This window comes from Panicum virgatum, chromosome 9N (assembly GCF_016808335.1).
Source record: "Panicum virgatum strain AP13 chromosome 9N, P.virgatum_v5, whole genome shotgun sequence".
NCBI lineage: Eukaryota > Viridiplantae > Streptophyta > Magnoliopsida > Poales > Poaceae > Panicum > Panicum virgatum.
This window is the reverse complement of record NC_053153.1, coordinates 52,019,861-52,039,756: the sequence shown is the minus strand read 5'-3', so window position 1 is coordinate 52,039,756 and position 19,896 is coordinate 52,019,861. Positions and strand designations below refer to the sequence as shown.

At 45.8% G+C, this 19,896-nt stretch overlaps 1 protein-coding gene across 1 annotated transcript; it reads right to left on the bottom strand.

The window, feature by feature from the left end:
• Positions 1 to 7,744: 7,744 nt before the first annotated feature.
• On the bottom strand, positions 7,745 to 8,499 carry LOC120689103 (TPD1 protein homolog 1B-like). Its single transcript, XM_039971437.1, has one exon. It carries the CDS (start codon positions 8,497 to 8,499, stop codon positions 8,026 to 8,028), a length of 474 nt encoding a protein of 157 aa, XP_039827371.1. The 3' UTR covers positions 7,745 to 8,025.
• Positions 8,500 to 19,896: the final 11,397 nt, after the last annotated feature.

The window sequence follows — 19,896 nt, the reverse complement described above, 5'->3', positions numbered from 1 at the left end:
AGGCGGTGGTGCCATTAAAGCCTTACCCTGGCGCGTCCCGACCCAGATGGGCAAACGACCGGACCTGCGGACAGCAAAACCTAGGCCCACTCCTAGCCCGGCTGCCCGGTGCCCCGTCCATGGCGTCCTGGCCGGTGAGCTGCTTCAACCCTGCTGCCTGCTAGTAAAGTTGTGAGAAGATCTACTATCTGTTTGTTCGTGTATGATTCCTTGAATCTCTAACCTTAACTTTTCTTTAATTGAATATAATTTATTAGCTAGTTGTTGTTAAATTTTACCATGATGTAGTTCAATTGATGTACCTTGTAGATGTATCCCGTAGGAATTAGGGATGTATTGCATTGGTTGATTACTCATATTTAGTTCAATTGATATAGCTATTTGTTATTTAAGTTTGTGTTGCTTATAGTCCAATCTTTTAGTATGTTGTTTTGTAATTTAAGATTTATTATACTATTTTGTAGTTGTGTATCGTATAGCTGGATATGTTTTATAGAACTTTTATCGAATCGCTAAATGGATTTTACGGGTTCGTATATGAAAATTTTGGTTCGGCAAAACCCCATGCAAAAATCCTGGCCACACCACTACCCGTGGGTCCGAGCATGTGGATAGCATCACTGCTAAATTTTGCTCACACTGCAGCTCCAGTATGTTTCCCGGCTTCACTCCACATTGTGGAGGGCTTAGGGCTTAGGGCTTAGGCTCCACGCTCCTAGCAGCAAGGACGTGCGCAGAGGTGTACTCAAGTGGGAAGTGCTGGTATACTCTACACTAGTAGGTAAGAATCTTTTCGAGAGGATGAGAAGGGAGGAATTATAATTTTGTAACATTAGATTGATTTATTTATTAAAATATTTAAAAATGCTTCATTATATTGGAAGTGGCTACTCCATGGCATGCTAACAAAACAATATAGCTACCATGGGAATCATATATAACTGGAAGCGTGAACGCGAGTAAGATGGAATGAATTCTTGTGAAAGATTAGTTCGAGTAAGAGATACTACTACATAAATCTTCTGCGAGGCGGGCATTTTTTATTTTCCGAAACGGTCAAAGCAAACACCTCAAACTAAAGGTCACAGAAAATAAGTCTATTTCGTGGCGGTTGTATGCCCGCCTCGATTAATCGAGTAAAAAAATAAAAAAAATTAGAACCCATGGACAAGCCCAGCGAGCCCATCCAAGGGCCCGCCAAGCCCATCAACGGGCTGCCGCCGCCGCTGGATCCGCCGCTTCGTGCCGCCGCTCGTTGGATCCGCTGCTCTGTGGTGCTGGATTGGAGGTGGTACGGTGGAGGACGCTATCACTGGGTCCGCTACGCCGCCGCTAGATCCGTTGCACGTGTCGCCGCTCCGTGCAGCCCCCGTGCCATCACCGCTCTGCCACATCCTAGAGGAAGAGCAACTGGGCATCGCGGGGTTGGGGCTTGGGCGAATTGCCTCGCCCGGAGTGGTTCGCCGTGGGCCTCTGCCTCAGTCTTGCCAGCCGGCCGCCGCCCGCCGCACCGCCCTGGCCGGTCGGATCCGCGCCACCCATTCAGCCGTCCGCGTCTGCGCCACCCAACCGGCCGCCCGCGCTGGAGGTTGCAGGGGAGAGAGAGAGAGAGGAGGAAGAGGGGCGCGGTTGCAGGGGAGAGGGAGGAGGGAGAGGCGCGCCGCAGGTAGAGAGGTAGAGAGAGGGGGCGCGGGATGGGGAGTGAGGGAGGAATGAAAGCATCTAGGCCCCTAATTCGAGTTTTGGTAATTAATGACAACGGTTTGTGGATTAACGACTTCATTCGAGATAATGAGAATAGATTGATTCACGAAAGAAAGGGATTTGGTTGTGAACGTGTGAAGTTTGGAGATGATATGCAAAGCTCGGGCTCAAAGCAAAGGTATAAAATATGGGTTTTGTATTTTACCGGTCACAAGGTGTTTAGTGGATGAAAAGTGACCGGATTTGTTGGATAGATAGCCGTACTATCAAGAGGGGTTGTGTACTCGTGCTTGACGGGTCTTTAGTGCCATTTTGCTCAAAATGTCTAGGTGCATGCATAAGGGCTAACGTCGTTTTGAAAAGATTTGAAAAAGATCAAGTTTGAAAGCTGACTGCACAAGCGCGGACAGTCCGCTCCATGGAGCGCGGACGGTCCGCACACGTACCAGAGAGCATGTTTGGCTCTGGTGGAAATTAAGTGTGACTGGCGGACAGTCCGGCCCAGGTGGGCGGACGGTCCGCAACTCTAACTCAAATTGTACAAGAGAGGATGTTCGTCTCTGGTTGGGCTTATGATCTGTGCTGCGGACGGTCCGCCCCTGGGGCGCGGACGGTCCGCCGGCTATTTGACAGTTTGTACCAGAGACATTGTTGTCTCTGGTGGATTTCAAGGATGAACGGCGGATGGTCCGTCCCTAGGGCGCGGACGGTCCGCCGGGCTTTTTCAAATTGTTCCAGAGACGATGTTCGTCTCTGGTGGTGTGGAACACATAACTGCGGACGGTCCGCCCCTGGGGAGCGGACGGTCCGCCAAAGCTATAACGGCTAGTTCTGACACGCATTAAATGCACTCTGACTCACTGGTTTACAACGGCGGACGGTCCGATTTTTGAACCGCGGACGGTCCGCGACTTCGCAGAAAAGAGTGTAACGGCTAGTTTTTGAAGGGATGTCTATATATACCCAATGCCCGGCCATTGGGTGTCTCTCTTGGCCATTTGGACTGCATACTTGATACTATAGAGCTAAGGCATCCCTCTCTCACACATACTTGTTTAGAGATTGCATTCTTGAGAGTGTGAGGGCTTTCTAGTGCATTGCATCAATAGTTTGAGATTTGTGGCACTAGGGAAACTTCAAGCAAGCGTCATCGACTTGTTACTCTTGGGAGTTGCCGCTCCCTAGATGGCTTGGAGAAGAGGATTTCGTGGAGCTACTCCATGGAGATTGTTAAGGAGCCCCGATTTCGGTTGTGAGAGGTCTTGTGCTCACCTCACCGGAGTGGTGAAGAGCAACTCTAGTGGAATCGAGGTGTGGAGCGGTTCTTTGATTCATGCCGGCTCAAGATCAAGAGGTTCTTGATAGAGGAGCGGTTGATTCTTGGAATCCACCTCAACATGGATTAGGGGTGACCGGCAAGTCATCGACACCACGTGATAAATTCTTGTGTCAAGCTTGGTTACTTCTCTTGCTCACTTTAATTCTTGTTTTTACTTTGAGCAATTTACTTGACTAGAGCTTGATTTGTATTTTGTCACCATAGGTTGCAAACCCATCTAGAGATAGTAGTAGCATGACATAGGATTTTCCTTTGCTACTAATTAAATTTCTCTAGTGTTGTTGGTTTTAAGATTTTAAATCGCCTATTCACCCCCCTCTAGTCGGTGTTCTTGATCCTACAAGGAAGAGAGTGGAGCAAGTGGGTTAGGGTTAGGATTTTGTTGTATAGTTGTGTGCGGTAGTGGGCTCTGGGTTGGGCCTGATTTTTTAAGGCATACGCCTTATACTTGTTCGCCTCCATAAATGCTTAACCGAGAGCGGTATTTTTAACCGTCTCGTTAAATAGAACAACCGCCTCGGATAATCTATATTGCGAGGCGGTTTTCTTAACCACATTGGTTAATAGAAAATGACCGCATCACTACAAGAGATTTGACATTAGGTGACGTTCTATTTATGTCACAGAAATGGTTGTTTTCGTTATATTTTGCATTTTGTGACGTTCGGGTGACGAAAATGCGATCATCACCTAATGTGGGTCATAAAATGTATTCTATGACGAAAACGTGTTTTTTGTCACAATTTTGTGACGATCCTTACAGTGTCACTAAATTGTGACGCTCACTTTTCGTCACTACCAAGTCCGAAAAATGTCACGAAATCTATGCCATGGCTGATATGCGAGTGCCACGTAGGACAGAAAAACGTCGCAAAAATTATCTTCTGTTGACGTGGCGATGACTAGGATATGACGTGGCAAACCCTTTTTGACGATTTGATTCATCACAAAACAATGAATGGCCCAACAAAGCCCATTTGGAGAGCTCTATATTTTGAGCTAAATTGCAGGCCCATTACGTTTTACACATATCGATCATTTTATATCAGTCCAGCCCATTTGCACATATTACAGGCCATTCCTCGGTCAACCCATTACAAACATTGCAGCCTGAAGCCCAATCAATAGAAGATAGATTCACACAAGATCAACATAAATGTAGCCACATTTATTATTTATTAATCCTAGTGGAACAAATACAGTAGCAAAATCATACTAGGCAATACAGTCTTAAGGAAAATACAGTACCACACAAGATAGCCAAGTCACATGTCCAAATCATTAAACAATGGACCATTCATCATGAATCTAGAAAGTAGCATGAGATGAAGAAATTGCCTACTCATTCAATGGCTACTGCCTTGGTCAAACTTTCGATCTTGCCAACTACTTGCACCTTTTGCTGATTCTCCTACCTTCTTCAGGACATATATAATCGAGCACTTACTGCCTGCTGCACAATACCCTATAACAAAATGGATTTCAACATTAGTACTAGAATGTAATACATAGAATATGTAGGATAAAATTTCTGAAATAATGAGGCAGACCTTGAATCTAGGATGAGCTCATTTGCTAAAAGCACAAACCATTCACATTCATACACAATGTTGACATATGTACTAGTACGCATACCGATTAATCTAATCCTATAGAACTAAACCGGGCACTTTACAGGGAAAAAATTAGACCAAAACTAATTAGTATGCATAAAAGCTAAGTTACCCTAATAGAATTGTGAAATAGCATTAACCGAGAGTGGAGCGAGTGGGTTAGGGTTAGGGTTTTGTTATATAGTCGTATGCGGTAGTGGGCTGTGAGTTGGGTCTGAGTTTTTGAGGCGGACAACTTATACTTGTCCGCCTCCGTAAATGATTAACCGAGACGTGTATTTTTAACCGTCTTGGTAAATAGAACAACAGCCTCCGATAATCTATTTTGCGAAGTGGTTTTCTTAACCACCTCGGTTAATAGAAAATAACCACCTCAGTTAATATTTGGTATTAACTGAGGCGGTTGAAATTCCTGCCCGCCTCTGAGGTGTTAAGAAAAAGTTGCAATAAAATTATTTTTTGTAGTAGTGAGAGAGCATGAAAAAATAGGCTAGGATTAGAAATGCAACCTAGTTGACTAGTGTAGGACCCCTCCCGAGAACCCTCGTGATTAGTCCATGGATCAGAGCTGATACAAGTACACCTATATAATAAATAGCATTAAAAAGCTAAACAAGGTTTGTAAATAATGCAAAATAAGGTGTATCTCACGTTCCGCAGAAGATTGCAACATACTTTGCATACTCCACGCAAATTGATGATAAAAAAGCTGCCATATAAGCATCCCTAACTATTAAAGTGATTCAACAAACAAAGAAGCAAGCCTAAGTAGGTACTCAGTAATTCCCAACAAATAATATGATTCTTATAGACTTGGGGTAAAAAGTTACAAGGATTAGGGTTTTAGGCTTCTATGCTAAGCCTAAAGCATCTCACCATGTAAAGACTCATCAAAAAACATTGTTTTAACATAAGGCTATTCCCAATGCAAAATTTCTACGATTTCATAGAGTGTCATGTCATCTAAGCTCTTAAGATCGTGTGTACGAACACAAAGTTCACTGCTGATTCAAAGTTTGAATTTTCAGTTATATTTAGTGCAAAACTCTCAAATCAATTTTGTTGTGATCCAGAGCTAGCTCCAAAGATTCATGAGAGATTCTACTTCAATCCTAGGATGAAGTTGCCCAAATTTAATTCAAAAAATTATTAAAAAATTCAGCTAAAAATCCCCTTTATCACTTTCTTTAGAACTTTGAAAGGCTGAAATAGCATAACTAGTAAACTTTACTATTATGTTTAATCACTAACTACTCCAAATATTTGTCTAATTCTTCCTCCATGGTAAAGTACGTATATACTAAAAATTTTGTTTTGGCCCATGGCACAATGTTAATACAAAAGTTAAAAAATCCAAGCCTCTAAACATGGCCAAATAACAAAATCTTCAACTTTCATATTTGGCCAAAATTTTCTCCATTTCAAATTTCAATTTTGAATTTCAACTCAATTCGACCATTAACATCATATGTTGTTCCACACATCCAATTCTCATTTTGACCCTTATAATTACCTTTTTATGTCTTAATCCCTTCTTAAGGCTCCTTAATCCTTTTTAAAGTGTTATTACAGACGACGCCTACATAAATGTAGGCGTCACAAATGGAAAATTCCATTGCTAAACTTCATTAAAAAAAATACTCCGTTCTGATATTTGATAAGTGAGCACAGAAACATAGAACTTCGGCTCACTCGAACCTCAATGTTATTGGCAATGACAAGATGAGTACACAGGTGGTACTCACAAAATTGAAAAGAAGTCAACTAGTGCATGCATGGATAATTATGGCGTTTCCAAGGAACTCGAGTGCTACTGAGAAGTACGTAGTTTTGAGTATCCCTGGTTTAAAGGACTCAAACTCATACTCACTCTGTTTTTACTTGCATATCATATTAGATTTGTCCTAAGTCAAACTTGACCAAATTATAGAGAAAAATAGTATCATTTAAAATACCAATTTATTTATTAAATCTACTACAAAATATATGTTGATAGTACATATGTTGGGTAATATAGTTTTTGCTATATTTTTCTATACATTTGGTCAAAGTTGGCTAACTTTGACTTAGGACAATTCTAATATGATATGTAAATAAAAACGGAGGGGGTACATATAAAGAAGACACCTGGATATCTAGTGGTTGTTTGAAACAGGCTCCACAAGAATTGCGGGATAAGGTGATAACAGTAGAAGATACTTGTGACTAAGCAGTAACTAAATTTTAGTCATCCCTGTTTGGATCAAATGACCAAAAGGGACTAAAGTTCAAAATAATAGTGACTAAAATGAGGGGCATGCCCACTCAACCACTCCTTTTACCTTAGGGGGGGGGAGCGCTAATGGGACTAAAACGAACGTTTTTAGTCAGTTTGCTTTAGGAGGTCCAAACAGGGCCTAAGCAAAGCCCAGCCAATATAAAGAACCCTACAAAGGCGACACGGCCCCTGAATATATATACGTATGTATCCTGGTTTTTTTATTTCCAATGCTTGTCTTATGTCATTTGCAATGGCATACTAATTTGTAGAGAATAATGCTGAATTTTTCACAATGTTTTAAAGTATGTTAGATGATTTTTCACTTCGCGCATATCAAGGCCGCTTGTGGAGCTCAATCTCTCCTTGTAACTTGGGCAATATATGCACCGCAAAGCCATTGCCATTTCATTGAAGTGGCAACAATTGACATCAATGCTAATGACCAAACTTGAGGCTAAGCAAATTTCAACACCAATACTATTCGTCAAATACATTTGTAACAATAGCTGGATATGCTCATACGCATGCATGGGTCACCTAGTGTCATTGTAATTTTTCCTTGGTTTCCTTAGATTGAACCGTCCAATACTTTATTTATATGATAATAATGTAAACTAAAAGAAATCACACATAGCTTTGACATCAAACTTTACAAATAACCAAGTCACTTAGAGAAACAGTTGCAAGGAAACTTGACGAGTTTAGTAATTTTGTTACTAGTGATAAAACCAATCGCGGACACAGTTCATTTTCCAAACTTTCCAACAAACCCAAAGGAAGCGGCTTCGGCGGCAGTGACGAACGGATCTCTGAAGGCTTCGAGGAAGATGAACAGGAGCGTTGGACTTCTTTGTAATTTTTCTTTTCTTTGGGGTTCTGTTTGTGAAAGTGCCGGTGTAATGTGCTAAGATCAATATATTTTCCTTCTAAAAAAACAAACAAACCCAAAGCATTACTGAAAGAGTTGAGCTAATAGAATACACCGAGATCCTTCCCCAAGCATTACTGAAAGAGTTGAGCTAATAGACTACACCGGTCTTTTTATTTGCCGTCACTAAGATAGGACAGATTATGTTGGCAACAAGAGATAAACCCCCACACTTGAACGCCTAAATATCACCGCATGAGACTGACGCTACGTCCATGCTGTAGATGAAGGAGTTGGAGTACTCGAAGCAGACGGTCTCCCCGGGGCCTATGGGCCCGCCGTCCCCGACGAGGCAGTCGCCGTACGCTAGGCGCCGGAAGCTGCTGGGGTCGACGAGCACCGTGGAGGCGAACTCGCCGCAGGAGACGTGGACGTCGCGCACCGTGCAGTCCAGGCACGTGTTGGTGATGGTCACGCTGTAGGAGGGGATGCCGCTCGGCAGCGGGCCGGCGTTGACCTGGGACACCTGCACGACCCCCTCCGAGCAGTCGTCGTCGTCGTCCGCCGCCGCCGCCTTCGCGTACTCCGTGCTGGCGGCAGCAGCAACGCCGTGCGGGTGGCCTCCGGCTGGTCGATCATCCACATCGACGCGACAGTGACGAGTTAAACACCTGTTTGTTCGTTGGAAGGTAGGCACGAGTAGATCGATTGGCATAGCGGAGATCTTACTTGTCGCGTTGATGAGCATCTTGCGGGCGTGCTTCTTCACCCCTGCCGTGGAGTGCGGAGGCTCGAGGCCGGCAGTGACTCCAGCTGGTGACCCGTGGTGCGGTGGTGATCAGCAATGCAAGTAGGAAGTTAGGCAGCGTTATGGAAGATACATAGAGGGATTATTAGCATGGATGGAAATGACACGATCGATCGAGCAACCGCGCACAGACCGTGGCAAGCTAGGAGGAGCAGCAAAGCGATGACGGCGACGTTCGCCGCGGTAGCTCGCTCCAGAGGGCCATCCATCTCGCCGGCGGGTATATCAGACTTCCTTTGCTGCAGCTAGCTGCACCCCGTAGAACGAGCCCTTAGGATCGGGTGGTATTTATGTTGGTGTGCGACCCCTCTCTACTGCTGGTTCGTATTCCGCACGCGCCTCCCGATACACCCTCTCGTACTCTCGCAGTAGTAATGGCATGCACGCTGTAACATCGGTAAACGGAGCATCAATCAGCTTGGAAGACCGTGCAGCTAGCTAGTCGATGGAAGGTCTTGTTTAGATTTGTTTAGATTAGAGTTCAAAATTTCAAAAGATTTGTAAATCATCTCCATAGTGTATTAAATATAGTCGAAAAAAATCGCATTACACAAATGGACTGCAAATTATGAGACGAATTTAATGAATCTAATTAGATTGTGATTAGATACTAAATACAATAAAGCTACAGTAAATATATGCTAATGACGAAATAATTAGGCTCGATAGATTTGTCTCGTAGTTTACAGACGAGTTCTGTAATTAGTTTTGTGATTAGTCTATATTTAATATTTTAAATATGAAAAAATTTCCTTTCAAAATTTCAAAATGGGGAACTAAACACCCCGAAGTTGAACGCTTTTTCAACCGCATACGGATCTCGAGTCTGAACTCCGATGGCGCTGGCACGTGTTCTGCAGGAGCCTCTCCTTGCGCTTTCTTGAATGCGGTTTGGTTCAGCCCACGCAAGGCGGCGGTGTGTGCACTGTGCAACGATGGATATCATGGGCTGTTTGTTTCTTTGGCCCTTGGACTAATTTGAGAATTAAAGTTTAATCTTAAATTTAGTCCTCTAAAATTTAGCCTGTTGTTTGGATCAATATGCTAATTTGAGAACTAAAGCATATATCCATATTCATTGACGGACCCAGCGCTAGGGCCACTAGGGCCATTAATTATAGTGGCCAAAATAGTATTATTTTTTCTATAGCCAATCACAAATAGCTAATGTCTAATATAATGACCCTAGTCTTTGGTGAATTCTAGGTCCGCCTCTATCAGATCGTTGACTCTACCTTCCATGCCTAGGTGTGAGGAGAAAAGTAATTTTGGTGGGATCCATATAGAAACAGTCCCAATAAGCATTTCTTGGAGGGGCTAATTTTTTGAATGGGGCCAATTCACTTTAACCCCAAATAGTTCCACCCATTTGGATCCTCTGATCTAAAAAGAGCTAAAAGGAGGGGGGGGGGCTAATTTTTAGCACCTATCCGAATAGTCCATATCATCCGCTAAACCAGCAGGGAAAATTTCTACTACCTATTTTTTAAAAACGAACCAGGCAGGAGAGCTGCCGATTATATTAAAAAAAAGATGAAGCCTAGACTGGCAATACAACAAATGGGAGAAAAAATAACACGAGCAGGTTGGATTGGGACATCAACACATGCTCAACTCAACTCAACTATCTGTCGGATTGGGACATCGACACGATCCACAAGAACTCTGGCCGGCTGGATTGGGACATCGACACAAGCCACGCAAACACTCCACACTTCACGCTACTCAGACACAGCCACACACTAGCAGGTCTCCACACGAGCGCCATCCCTACGGCGCCCAAACCAGTGCCACTTGCAACCTTCTTCTTTTTTCTATTTTCGCTTTTTGAGAAAGAAGCAACAGAAAGAAGAGGAAGAAACTCCCTGTCACAGCTGAGCGACGAATGCCGAACCACCAAGCCAGAAAATGCCTGATGTCGCATTCAGGAAGGACACGACGCTGGAAGCGCCGTCGACAACGACCCAAGAAGGGTTGGATTTTCATCCGCATTTTCAAAGGACGGTGAGGGCTAGAGAGGATGCCTCCAACGAGGAAGCGGGGCCCTCAGACGTCGCCATCCAAACTTTCGCCAAAACCTCAACCGGCCTAGCTGCGAGGAAGCAGTTAGAGCAAAGCCGACCCGCGGACGGCGGCGCGAAGAAGAGGCCGATACTGTTAGCTGCGCCACCATGGCTCAGCTAACGCACCTCTGCTTGGGTGCAGTCAGCCACACCACCATAGTGTCGTTGACAAGCACCCGAGCAAGCCACTGCCGGCCACGCCACCACGATGCCGCTGAAGCACCTCCGCAAAGCCTTGCAGGCCACACGTACGTCGCAGTCGGAGGCTGCCGAAGGGGGCCTGGAGCACCATCACACCGCAAGACGCGACGGAGGAGCACCAGAGGCACCTACAACCCCCACCTGCAACAGAGGGAGCCGACCGGTAGCCGACGAGTTTTAGCATGGCCGACGCCAAGCCCTCTAGGACTAGGATGCCAGCGCAACCACCATGTCCCCACTGCCAGTGAAGAAGCCACCACCCCAGCACCGGAACGGCCGGGAAACGCCAGGAAAGCGCGGATCCGGCCGCCATCCGAGCGGATCCGTCCAGCTCCGGCGTGGATCTGGCCGCCGATCACGCCCACGGTGCTGCAGCAAGGAGGAGGGGAAGGAGGGAAGGGGTTGGGGGAGGAGGAGGGAGGAGGGAGGCAAGCTGATGGCCCCGCCGCCGCCCTCCTCGCTGCCCGCTGGGCTTCCAGCGAGCAACTCCGGCGGCGGCGAGGAAAGGGAGCGTGGGAGGCAGGGGACGAGGGGGGATGGGAGCCGCCTGTGTCACCCCCAACGGGACGACGCAGGGGAGGGGGATGCGAAGTATTGTGTGAATATTGAAGGATGAATGGTATATCATGGACAAGATGCGTTGGTGAGAGACAATAGTGGTCAAATGTCAAAAGGAGAAAAATACTGCTCTCATTTCTTAGAAATGCTATTACAATCCTATATTAGGCATGCATATTAACTAGGCAAACTTGAACGACTTAACTATTAAGTTATTCTTTATAGTAAACTTCTTGTTATTGTAATAAGTATCTTCTCGTTCTTATAACTCTACAGAATCACAGGATAAATGGAAGCAGAAATATAATTTACTATGCATTAATTAATGTTTCGCTTAAACATAAGGAGGGAAACGGATTCAAACCACCAAACCGAGATAGATCGGATATCACGACAAGATGATAGATTCATACATACATACATATATTATTAACAAATCAGTGCATTGACCTTAGCAACAACTTTCGTGAAGCGGTACCAAAGTAACATGATACTACTTCTTCTATGGACCCTATACCTAGATTACACTGATTGAGACCTTCACCTAGACACCAACATGGAAGAACTATAGAATCTAGCTCAACGCTTTATTCATAACTTAATACAACATAAACTCTTGTACTATCTATATAGTTATCCTATCACGACACAATTAGGATGCTAAGAAAGGAGCTATTGTGCTCATAGTTGTTGTGGTGTTGCCATATGGCAGCTTCCATGGTTTCACACTTTTTACAAAATATCTAACTCTGGAATTTTCTATCATCCTTATCCAACAATACAAAATATCTAATTCTATAGAATTCATATCTTGCTATGAAGCATGATAGCTCTACTATCTTTCCATTTTCAAAATTTTTTAGAACTTTTTCAAGTATGCATTGCTATTTCAACTTATATTAATCGGCAACTAGCTAGCCATGGACGATGATGGAGAGAGGGCTCAACAAGCTTGAGCCGTCACTTTGTCTCTTCCACCTGTCACCGCTGAAGCCTGGACCAAGATGGTTGCCGACAAAATTTTGTCCTGGTTCTCGAGGATCATTGGGTTCGACCATGAATTCACCCGGACTCAGACTCATCCTGCTTGCTCGAACACTATAGTTGGCTAGAAGGCATGCAGCCTGTGGGTTTTGGCTCGTGCCACCAATTGATTTTACTTAGGCATTATAATTTTTTGTTTGTAATTTTCTTTCTCCGTGATCTCAGCATGGTGCGTGCAATTAAAATACTATTTGTCCGGTGTGACAAAAAATTATTAGTCAAACTTTTGTAACGTAAAAATGTTTCTTTATTTAATAAAAGCAGTAATCAGTCCTAAAGTAGAAATTTCGATTTACCGTGCTAGGCTATTAGCTTCGTGAGGCACTCTGGTTCGTCTGACAAAAAGTAGCATTGGTTGATGCTGAAAAATGAAAATAGTTGCTTCCGATTTGTGCTTGAAGTAATTCGGTAGACTTATGAAGGTTTTCTAATTTCCTCAGTACCCGCGGGAAGCCATCAACGTTAGCTTCTATTGTTAGTTCATTGTTGATATTTCTTAACGTCGCTACTAGATTTTATATTTCTAGCAACGGCGCTAGAAAATGCCTGGCGTATGTGTTAACATTTACTAAAGAATCTGCAAGCGCACGAATATATCGTTGTAGCATTTCACCTCGAGAGTATTCGGGTATCATTATTTATATTTCCCAAAGGGTGTCATATGTAAATATGTTTTACTTGGTACACAATCAGGTTTGGCGTTTGCCGGCGTTATTGCATAGGAACACCAACCTAGTGGTGACACAGGTAAACACCAATAGCACCCCTTGCAACCACCACTGCCATGACGCCAGACCCTCCGCCGCCAGATCTGGTAGTGCTTCGGTTGGATCCGCCACTCCATAGGTTGGATCTGGTGTTCTGGTGGCTGAAGCAGCGCCTCCCTCTCCCTTCATCCCACCCCTCCCTGAAGCTTGGACCGCCGCCCTTCAAGCCCCCTCCTCGTCGGAGGAGGGCTCATAGCCATTGCCTGCATACCCATTCTCATGGGGACGGAGTTCGGTGCCGCGATTTGCCGTTGCCGTCACATTACGATGCGCGGGAACCAGGGTGGGTAGTGGAGGTGGAGGAGCAAGGGCGGGATCCAAGATGGCCGCGCGCGCCGGGGGCCCTTGTGCCCTGGCGCTCGGGGCCAGAAGGCGTGGGTGAAGGAAGTGATGGTGAAGATCTTCGGTGCGATGGTGGTGGCTTTCGCATTCACGCCATTCCCTCCTAGGAGCCGAAAAGATTGCCGGAGCACCAAGCCAGGGCACCCAAACCAACCCCCCCCCCCCGAGAGGCAGCCGGGGCGCAACCAAGCCATGCCACCAACCCACCGTACGACATAAATGGAGATGGCGCAGGAGGGCGCAGACCACCGCGAAACACCCCAGCGCGAGGGCCGTGACGGTGACGGTGCACCACAGCCCTTACCCACCAAGCGAGGCGGAGGGCACGGGCCGCCACGGAGTGCCCCCTATGTGAGGATAAGGAACACGAGGGCCGCGACCCCAACACCGAGCGGGGCGGAGGCACGGGCCACCACGAAGCGTGAACCACCCCAGCGAGGGCCGCAACGGTGGCGGCAGTCGGGAACCACACGACACCGAGGTAGCAACAGTGCGATGAAGGAGCGACCGGAGGGGCCCTCCACCGGAGCGAGCCCCAAGACATCCACGTGCCACCCGGCGAGGCAAAGAAGGGCCGCCCACCACCAGTGGCCGCAACCGGTGAGAGGGACGGCCCAGCAACCGCGGGCGCCGGCGAGGAAGGGTGCCACCAGCCAAAGCTGCCGAGGGAGTCCAGATCTGGCCCTGGGGAGCTCAGATCTGGAGTAAGGGATACTGGATCCGCCCCTCCGCCCCACCCCCTCGGCTAGCGGCCGGCGGCCGGAGGTGGCACACAACCAGGTTCAAGAGGCCGGGGAGAAGGGGATGAAGGAGGAAGGGAAGAGGCAGGAGAAGCCGGCTTCAACTCAACTGCCAGCCGCTGTCGCCGGCTCGCCTTCCACCGGAGGCGGTTAAGGGGAGGGGTTGGTGGGGGCGCAGCGTCGCTCCTCGAGTCGCTAAGAGGATGACCCGGGTCAAGGAGTCTCCACAAGTGCCCGACCCTTAAATTATTTTGTCCAAAATTTGAGGTCCTTTACCACCTCTAACCATAACGTGCAGCTGTAGGGAAGTCTTCCATCTTGTAACCTAACAATCAGCGGAGCGCAGGCACGCTTTGAAGTTTCATTTTCGTTTCCTGCCGTCGCCGCAGTCCTGGCAATAATCCCGCTCATATAGTTCTGGCTTAGTAGAGCAGATGCTGATGTCGATCTAATTCGCTCCTTACTAGGCAACAGGCAACGGCAAGGACGGCAGACAACAGATACGTACGTCGTACGTGTTCATATTAAGCATTATATTTTTTATTTGAGGTAATCATAAGGATTCTTAATTTTAGTTTTCTGAAACAAATTATTTTTAGTTTTTTGTTACACTATTGTTATATTTTAGGAGCTATACATATATTGTATCTGTAATTTTGATACTAAAAATTAATTCAACGGACCCTTATCTTTTTTTACCCAAAGGTTCTTGAAATTACCGAGCCGGCCCTGCTGCTACGAACATGGCTGGAAAATGGATGGTCACCGTCTACAGGATTTCGTTGAATATTCCCACGCCCTGCTGGTGCCGGTATGCTTATCGCCGTTATGTATTATATCAAATGGGTTTGGCTTGCTCCAATCCAATCCATGCAAGCGTTTCTTGTTTAAATCTTGATCGTGAGCTTTATGCTTGTCATCTTCTCCTCGGTGAAATAATTAACTCCGCATTCTTCCGTCCAATCTCAGAGATGCCAAATGGCTCCACCAAAGATCAACATCAACAGATGGAACAATAGGAGGGAGGACGAAGCAGCGCAGCTAAACGCGATGTGGGTGCATTGATCACAGAAGAGAAGAGGCAGGCCTTAATGTTTATCGCCTCGCAGCAGGTGACGGTGAAGCTGACGAGGCAGATGGATCCGCTGGCCATAGCCTCCCGTGCATGAGCTGCCACATGAAGAGTTTCACCTCTGGTGGAGCACAAGCACCACCAGGTCGACCCCATAGCAGTCTGGCGCAAGGGGAACCGGTGTTTCCTTGGACGTAAGCTGAATAATCAGCACGATACACATGATTATTCTGCATTTGCCAGCCGGATGCATAGCCTGTGCCATATCGAAATGAGATGGCTTTCTGAACAGATAAAGAGCCAGCAGCAATGCCTTTGTTGAACCTCCAGTTTGCCGGCACCACCTGCACCTGATGAGGTGCACGGTTCCGGTGATCTGGTGGTCGAGAGCAAAACGAATTCCTGACGCGGTTCCAGAGATTCGGAACTCCTCGCAACCATTCTTGTGCCCAGAATCGAGCCCAAGTCAAGAGAGCCCGAATGCGAACGTAGATGACCAGGAATCTAGAGGTTGAGTGTGTTTTCCTTTACCGGATCTAAGAGCTTGGCTGTACAAGTCCAGCGCTTCGTCCATGGCCTTGGCTTGCGATAAACGCCGTATTCTTTCTGTTAATGGAGGATGGGTTGACCAGATGGCATGGTCGTCGTCATCGTCTGATACTGAATGTCGTCCTTCCACCATCTCTCTAACCTTCTCGAACATCGTTAGGGCACTGCGTGGATCGTAGCCAGCGGCCGCAAGGAGGAGGAGGCCAATATGATCCGCCTCAAATTCCGCCCTGTTTGTAGGTGTACGGTACGAAAGAAACACGTGTGTCAATATATATCGATATCAATATATGTATGGAAAAATATATGTGCTGCAAACTACTCCCTCCGTTTCAAATTATAAGTCATTTTAAGAATCTTGGAGAGTCAAACTATCTCAAAGTTTGACCAAAATTATAGAGAGAAATACAATAAGTTATGATATCAAATAGGTATACTGTGAACATATAGCCAACAAAGAGTGTAATGATACTAAATTGGTATCATAAATGTTATTATTTTGTTATATATATTTGGTCAAACTTTAAAAACTTTGACTCTCCAAGATTCTTGAATGACTTATAATTTGGAACGGAGGGAGCACTAGTATATCAATATGAATGTATATATGTACGTACGTACTAGGAGTACTGCTCCGATCCTACCTGAGGTACCACGGGCGTATGAAGATGAACTCCCAATTGTCCTCGGTGAATCTGTCCCGCGGCACGTTGAGCAGCTCTACAGCGAAGTTGACGAGGAAACCCACCCAAAAGCTGTTCCGCCGAACCTGGAGGCCGTGCCTCGCGATCACATGCGCAACCTCGTGCCCGAGCACCACAGCGACGTCAGCGTCGGTGCTGCGCGTGTACTCGAGCCACCCAGTGGACACCCTGACGATGCCATTGCTAAGGCTATACGGGCCTTCCTTACCCGCAACCACGTCGACTCTCCAGTCAACACCGCCGCCGCCGTTCACCGGAAACCACCGAATCCTCTCCAAAAGGCTCCGTCGTCGTCCACCAAAGCCAAAACAAGATTTGCCGTCGCACTCGCACGCCGTGGCGATGAGAGGAGCGGCGATGCGGCGCACCCGGATGGTCTGGGGGTGGTTCTGCGGGAGCATATGGCAGGCCGCGCTCTTGTTGACTGTTGTTGGAGAGGCCGGCGATCACCTGGTGGGCGCGACGATCAGCCCGGCGATCACCTGGTGAGCGCGACGATCAGCCCGACGATCACACGATAACTCACGGAACACTACACACGCGAACTGGACACAGGTGGTTTTTGGTGCTGCGATGAAGCTGCAGCTTTTCAGGGTTTACTTCTCTCTTATTCGTAGATTACAAATGCAGAAAGAAAAAAACGAGCTCCAGAGCGCTTCCCACGCTGCACAAATGTCGCGTCCATCCCCAAGATGCACGACGCGGGCGAGCGGCCGTTGGCCCTTGAGACTCCGACGCAGCGAGATGGGCTCGCCACGCCCGCCTACCGCGCACGGGAGCGCACAGACCGCGTCCTCGTGCACGCACTTGTTGACTCATGCAGAAAAACAAAAAGGACAAGCTAACTACGTGCATGTACAAGATTTGTAGCTAACAACGGTGGCATCGCGAGCGTGCGACGATGAGGCAGCAGGGGCGTGGCTGCGATTGCTGCCCAAACGGACGAGTGCGTTGGCGGTGGACGACGCAGCGGCAGCACCACCAGCGCATGGAAACGCTTTCCTCCTGATGCTGTGCCAGCAAATAGATCGCCGAGAAGGGAATATGTCCATGTTTCCACGATGAAACAGTCGATGACGATGACGTGCTGCTCAACTCAAACGGAGCCTCGCCCCAGCCCCCATATATATTATGTACATAAACTGGAGGGCGTCCAAATTTAATTCAATTCTGCCTCCACACCCGGCGGTAACCTTTCTCTCTTTCCCTGAGCAAATTCCTCTTGGATTCGGAGTCGGCACAAAACCAGTTCGGACTCGATTGCAAATAAAGAAAATTCCACTTGGATTCTCATCAGGACATCTCTTGCCACCTCACGTATCGATCATTCACCATCTCGAACATAAAAGTTACAATTGTATTTAGTGCACGTGTAGTTAACTAAGAGCGTGTGTGGGAGAGTTTCACTTCAACTTTTGCAGCTCCGTTCCACGAACTGCCTGCCAAACACGTCCAGCTCCTGACATGGACAAGAAAAAAATCAGTTCTCAACTTCTCCTTTCATGATTTGCCATAGAACTAGCCTATCAACCCGTGCTACTGCATGGGCTAATTAGAAATAATATAAAAATAAACTTATAGCTAATAATTAAAATTATCTATCTCACACCCTCTTTCATCTATTAAATATTCTAACATATATTTAAAATTTATTTATTATTATCTAGTTGCAATAGATTTTATTATGCATCACACCTCCATATGTGTTTAGTATACATTCAATAGAACCACTTATTTGTAAAATGCTATTCTTATCTCTTCCATCATACATGACTACATGGTGACACATATCGTGGGTATCTTTATATAATCAATAACATAAATAATAATAGAATAGTAATTTAGAATTTTCTATTGATGCACTTTAATATTTTGTTATAATTATATAATTTAGATTCGGATTTAGGGGTTAGTTTAACTTTAGTAATGATAGAATTTTATAATTTGTATACAAACTTAGGGGGTTATTTGCATTATTTTTATAATGGCATAGGTAGGTAATTTACACAAAGATCAGGGGGTTATTTTAGATTTTGTTTTATAATGGTGGACGTGGGTAATTTAGATACATGTTTAGAGGGTTAGAGGGTTATTTTAGTCTATTTTCATAATGGCAGAGGTGGGTAATTTATTAGGAAAGATAACAGACCCAACAACTATTATGATTAGAGTTGTCGGATTCACGGCCAGATGTTTCTGATTTTTTAAGAACTTTTAGGATTTTTCTTATTTTTAGAGTGTCCACTTAGGATTCTAGGTGGCTTCACGCGAGGTTTCAAAAGGAGCCTCCAATTAGTAATAGTAAGATAATGGAATTTTAGAAAATCAAGCTTCTATACTCATATCAAATATTGTAATATATTTGGTGTATGGACTCTTTCTTTTAATATTGATGTACGCTCTTTGTTTTAATCTTGATGTATGGACTCTTTCATTTAATCTCGATGTATGAGGTGTTTGGTTGAATTTTGCTGCTATAATTATATAGAGAAAAAATTTTATTTGACACTAGAAAAATTACTAGTTCCTTTCTTGACCCTAAAAAAAATTTCGTTCCAATTTGACACCAAGTTCAACTTTGGTTCCTTATACGACACTCTATTGGATTTTCCATCCAAGAACCGTTAAATGCCCAGTGAAAAGATGATTTTACCCATGTAGGCCCCACCACCCTTCTCTCCCATCTCCCTCCTCTGCTACACACACCACCGTCGCGCGGCTGCCATACCCCTATGGGCCATGGGGCAAAAACACGCCACGCTGATGGGCATCAACTACATCAGTCGGGGTGACGAGCTCAAGGGAAGCCTCAACGACATGGCCCGCATGCGCCGCTGCCTCGTCGACCGCTTCAGCTTTGACGGCGAGGACATCCGCATGCTCATCGACACCGACCCATCCACGCCGCCGCCCACGGGGGTAAGGATGAAAACGGTCAGAATCGGTATTATAATACGAAAAATGGTGGTAGTTGGTACAGGGTTTTCTCGTATTTATGGATCTAACAAATCAAATATGATGAAAAATGACTATAAAATTAATTGAAAATGATAACTTTTTATTTTTTTAAAAAAAGGGAGCGGTCGAAAACAATATCATAAAACGGAAAATGGTGTCGGTCGGTACGGGAATTTCTCATCCCACTCAATTTGGGGGAGGAACGCGATGTACACGGCCCAACTACAACATTCAGTGATGTTGGACTTAGCAACCGATACACTGCCTTCCTGGGTTGCCGCAATCTTGTGGAGCGCAACCACTAGC